The sequence below is a fragment of the Hemicordylus capensis genome, chromosome 4 (assembly GCF_027244095.1).
Source record: "Hemicordylus capensis ecotype Gifberg chromosome 4, rHemCap1.1.pri, whole genome shotgun sequence".
Classification (NCBI taxonomy): Eukaryota; Metazoa; Chordata; class Lepidosauria; order Squamata; family Cordylidae; genus Hemicordylus; species Hemicordylus capensis.
Window position 1 is genome coordinate 171,716,872 of NC_069660.1, and position 5,742 is coordinate 171,722,613.

Consider the following 5,742-nt stretch of genomic DNA (forward strand, 5'->3'; position numbering starts at 1 on the left):
CTGTGTTTAATATAAAGTTCAGATGTTGCTGGACTACAGCTCCCATCATTCCCAGCCACAATGGCCAAACACTGGGGTTGAAGGGATTATTATAGGCCAACAACATCTGTATACCCAAGGTTAGGAACCCCCTCTACTAGGCCAAGGGAAAGAGGAGGCTTAAGGAGACACTGCACAGTTAACTGGCTATAGCAATAGCAATAGCACTTACATTTATATACCGCTCTATAGCCAGAGCTCTCTAAGTGGTTTACAATGATTTAGCATATTGCCCCCAACATTCTGGGTACTCATTTTACCGACCTCGGAAGGATGGAAGGCTGAGTCAACCTTGAGCCCCTGGTTATGCCTGAATGTGTCTCCTCTATAAGCAGGAATGAATTCAGAAGTTGCTGATGATCTCTCTGCTCATACTGGCTGCCCCAAGATGTATTTCTTTTTAAGGAAATGGTTCTTGGTTGATTTGTATTATGCTTTTCTACACAAAATAGGAAAGTGTTGCTTATGCTGGCTGAATATATATGGATTCCTTATTCAGTGGTTTTGCATCTCCCTCATAAACGACATTTCCCTTCTATCAATTTCTACTTTATCTCCTCATGATTGATTGATTGATTGATTGATATACCACCCTTCCAACAATGGCTCAGGGTGGTTACTACTTTGAGTATGTAGAGGTATTTCCTTTGCCCTATAAGCCTTCTTACTCATGAGTTTGCTGGTCTTCTCTAGTAGTAGCCCAAGGTTCATGCTCCTCTTCAGCTGTTGTCTCCTCTCCTGAATGGTGTGTTAAAGGTGGCAAGTTTGTGTTGTTTAGGAAGTCTGGTTTGTGGTTGAAGGGGAGGCCCCCTTTGCTCAGAGGCAGGATAGTAAAAATACAATATATATTGTTTTGTGTCATATTAACTGAGTGTTTCTATGTTTAAAATATATTATGGTCCATTGTAAATTAATGGACTAACTGAGCAAATTGAGTCTGGGATCCTGTTGCCCAACTATAATTATTAGTAGAAGCATTTTATTTCAAATTACAACTGAGCCAATACTAAGCCAACTATTTTTAGTATCATTTATTAATATTATTGCCTAGTGTAATCTCACTATATCCCATATTTCTATATATATAGCTTAGGTGCTTTAGAGTATTATGAATGGAGAATTTCATCAAGTTGTGCCCTGTGCTGGAATATTTTAACCTGCATTTTAAAAACAAACTCAGTATTACCCTTCTACCACCAAGGACAATCCAAAATATCTCGGATGAAACGTATTTTGAAATTGTGTTATCCTTCCTTGAAGTACATATTCAAGACATGTTTCAGTGCTCTCAAGATTGACACATCACATGACATACTGTCTGAAATGCGACACAACAATATTGTAAAGAGTCATTAGTGACTCACCTGTACAGATGAATCTGGGGCAAGCTCCTTCATATTCCCCACCTCCCCATTCTCCGAAAAGACAGGTATGTTGGGGCTGAAAACCATGAGATCATTCTTAGCACCAGCCTCCCCACTCACTCCTGCCAGGATGTGGCTGTGGCGATTCGAATATGACCAGCTGCCCACTTCACTGGCACATACCAGTGTGGCTGTGCCAGGACCATACACAATGGCCTGCTTGGGCTGACACTGGCATCGCTGGGCCACATACAAGATGATTGCAAGCAGGAACAAACTGGACACTGAACAGATAGCGATGATTAGGTAGACATTGACTTTGTCAACCAGTGGCCTTGGGCTACCTCCCATCCTGGGAAGACCAGCATCAACATGGACCACTTGTGTGTTGACCACCAGTGACACACTCAGTGTGGTTGTAACTGACCGTGGTGGCTTGCCATGGTCCTTCACCAGCACCAGCAGGTTCTGACTGCTACTGCCCTCTGCTTCATCCAAAGCACGTGTTGTAATGATCTCACCACTGTACAGCCCCACTCTCCAGGGCCCACTGGTCAACTCATGAAGTTCATAACGCAGCCATGCATTGTAGCCTGAATCAGCATCCAGAGCATGGATCTTGCCCACCATGTATCCAGCCATGGCAGGAACTACCAAAAGGATGGAGCCTTCCTCTGGCCCAGTCAGTGTTGGGGCATTGTCATTCTCATCCACCACAAAGACTTGCACCGTCACATTGCTGCACAAGGAGGGTAGCCCAGCATCCTTGGCGCTCACTTGGAACTCCAGCAACTTTAGTTCCTCATAGTCCAAAGGCTGCAGGGCATAGACTTTCCCACTCTCTGAGTGCACTGAGATGTAGCTTGACAGTGGCCAGAGTTTCTCATCTATCCAGTAGCTGATCAGGGCATTCTCAGCCATATCCGGGTCCGAGGCAGACATTGTGAAGATGTGAGCACCAGGTGGGTTGTTCTCCTTAACAAAGACTGTGTAGGAGGGCTGTGCAAAAGCAGGTGCATTGTCATTCACATCACTGATGGGCACCACTAAGCTGCTGCTTGCTGACAGTGATGGAGCCCCTTGGTCTTTGGCCAGCACCACCAGGCTAAACTCAGCCACCTGTTCGCGATCTACAGGCTCAGCCAGCACCAGTGAATAGTAATTTTTGAAGGTTGACACCAGCTTGAATGGAAGCCCAGTGGGCAACAGGGAACAGCTCACTTGCCCATTGACCCCAGAATCTCTGTCTATGATGCTGATTAGAGCCACCACTACCCCTGGTGAGGAGTCCTCTGGGACTGGCACCAACATGGGCTTCAATGACATCTCAGGAGCATTGTCATTTATGTCTAAAATTTCAATAAGAATAGTGCAGTGTCCAGACAAAGGAGGACTACCTTTATCTTTTGCTTCAATTTCAATATTATACACACTAGTGTCTTCAAAGTCTACTTTCCCTTTCACCCTGATCTCACCTGTATCAGAATGTATAGTAAATAAATTGGAAGAAACACTGTTACTGAAGGAGTAGGAGATTTCCTTATTTGTTCCCTCATCTAAGTCCACTGCAGTGGGCTGAATAACCAATGTTCCATCTGTCACATTTTCCAATAATTTCACCCTATAGACTGACTGATTAAATACTGGTGCATTATCGTTTGCATCCATCACAGTGATCTCAAGATGAACCGTGCCTGTGAGTTCCGGGTGACCCGCATCAGTGGCTGTAAGTAATACATTATGCACAGATATTTTCTCTCTGTCCAGAGGCTTATTTAAGACAAGCACCAATGATATACTGTGCTGGTCATTTGTTTTCTCTTCAACAACAAAATAGTCAGTGGAATTGAGCTTGTACTTGAGTTGGGCATTAGAACCTATGTCTGCATCAGAGGCTGCTTTCAGAGGGAAGCGTGTACTTGGCAACATTGATTCTGCAACACTGAGAGACTGTTTGCTAGCTGAGAAAATAGGGGCATTGTCATTTATATCCTTGACTTCCACTTCTACATGGAAGATGCTCAGGGGTTTATCCACAATCACCTCCAAATGAATGGAGCACAAAGGGCTCTTGCCACACAGTTCCTCTCTATCCACCCGAGAATTCACAAACAAGATCCCATTCTGCTCATTTACCTTGAAATAGTCCCCATCACCTTGGGATTCCACCCGGAACATCCGAGGCAACAGCTCTCCCACCTCCAGTCCCAGATCCTGGGCGATGCGGCCCACAAAAGTGCCGTGCTGGGATTCCTCAGGCACAGTATAATGGAGCTGGCCGCTCCCCATTTCCCAGGCTGTGTGGAGAAGAATCAACTGCAGCAGCTGCCCTTTCCCCATGGAGGAGTCTCTCCATGGAAAAACCATCTCAGATATATTTCCTTAAATTCCTCTGTGTTGTGGTATATCCTTGTAAAATCAATTTTTAAAAAATAACTTAATCCAGCCTGGTAATATATCTGGTAATTGCTCCAGCAATTGCAAGCACTAGATGATCTCTGATGACAAAGCAGAGGAAGATCCTTTTCTCCCCCTTCTTTTCTCAACAAGATAGTTAAGCAGAGAGCGACATCATGCGACTAGATGGGTAAATACAATTTAGACAGAGAGAAAGATATTCTGAAGAACTTCTGTATTTGTTTTCAGTGCATAGTGATAAATTCGTACTTAAATGAATTACCTAGGCCATACTATTTTCTTGAAAGATTTACTAAATATATTTAACATTTAATATATTTTCACTTGCTGGTGATTGCTCAATTAAGTACACTATCCTCACCTTCAAATGCTTCTGTCTTTATGACATAAAACATTATGCTTTTTTTTTTCATTTTACTTTTATAATTGTCTTATTTTATTCAGCAGTTCTTTTGCTTGCCCTGCTGGGGTTGAATCCTTGTCCTGGGGAGAGCTATGCATTTGTGGTAGATGCCTGCTGCCTGCCTGCTTCCCCTTTGTGTTGTGTGATCAAAAAGGTGGTTATTAGCAGTATGTGTTACCACTAAGGCCGCTCTGTGCTGGGGCCTTATAGGCTCTCTCTTTCCAGCCTCTTTCTGTCTGCGCCACAGCAGCTCATGCTGTTGAAAGTGCTGTGAGTCCTCCTGTCAGGTAGGTTGTGTGGGGTGCTGATGTCATGGCAACCTTTCCCTGTTTCCATGCATAGATTGGTTCCTTCCATGCCTGGCCCATGTGGGGGCATCTTCAGCATGCTGCCCATGACTGGTGCATGGTGGTGGTATTGCCAAGGATGCTGAAGCATGGCTACTGGGGTTGCAAATCTCTGTTTTGTTTTGTTTTGTTTCCTTTATTCCTATTGTGTTGAATTGGTATAGCATCTCAATTACATCAGGCCAGCATATCTGGGATGCTAGCCTAACCAGGATTAAAGTATTGTTATGTGTTTTAGCTAGATTTTAAACACTGTTTGTTTTGGATGTATTGAGGTTTTTTTTTAATTTTTCTATTTATTTTGTTTACCATCTTAAGTAGATATTTAAGCAAGGTGGGATTAAAAGGCTGAAATACATAAAGTCATTCAAAAGTGATTTTTAATGTGCCCAGCATCCTATGAGTGAAATGCATTGAGGATAGGAAGTACACACGTGGACAAGTTTTTTTGTACCCTTACAGCTAATTGAAAAAGTGTTTTATGCCTCCTGAAAAGCGATTAAATGAAAAGCAATTGACCCATGTATACCTGCATGCCTTTGATATGTCATATGTCATTCTACAAAGATATTCTAAAGTGGCCTGGATACATTTGTTGGTACCCCTAGAAAAGATCATGAATAATTGGATTAGAGTGATTTTTCAAATTAGCTATTTTCTTTAATTAGTATCACACATGTCTTCAATCATGCAATCAGTCATTCAGCCTATTGAAATGGAGAAAAGTAGTCACTCTGCTGTTTGGTATCATCGTGTTTCCCACAATGAACATGGACCAGAGAAAGCAAAGGAGAGAGTTGTCTGAGGAGATCAGAAAGAAAATGATAGACAAGCATGTTAAAGGCAAAGGCTATGAGACCATCTCCAAGCAGTTTGATGTTCCTGTGACAACAGTTGCAAATATTATTAAGAAGTTCAAGGTCCTTGGGACTGTAGCCAACCTCCCTGCACATGGCCACAAGAGGAAAATCGACCCCAGAATGGGCAGAAGGATAGTGAGAATGGTAGACAAAAAGCCAAGGACAACTTCCAAAGAGATACAAGCTGAACTCCAAGGTCTAGGTCCATCAGTGTCTGATCGCACCATCCATTGCTTTTTGAGAGGCAGTGGGCTCAATGGAAGAAGACCCAGGAGGACTCAACTGTTGAAAGAAAAACATCAAAAAGCCAG

The 5,742-nt window shown here is 43.0% G+C and overlaps 1 protein-coding gene across 1 annotated transcript; it reads right to left on the reverse strand.

Annotated features, from left to right (window-relative positions):
• Positions 1–1,391: 1,391 nt before the first annotated feature.
• LOC128323188 (protocadherin alpha-5-like) lies at positions 1,392–3,743 on the reverse strand. Its single transcript, XM_053245908.1, has one exon. It carries the CDS (start codon positions 3,741–3,743, stop codon positions 1,392–1,394), a length of 2,352 nt encoding a protein of 783 aa, XP_053101883.1.
• Between the last annotated feature and the right edge of the window lie 1,999 nt (positions 3,744–5,742).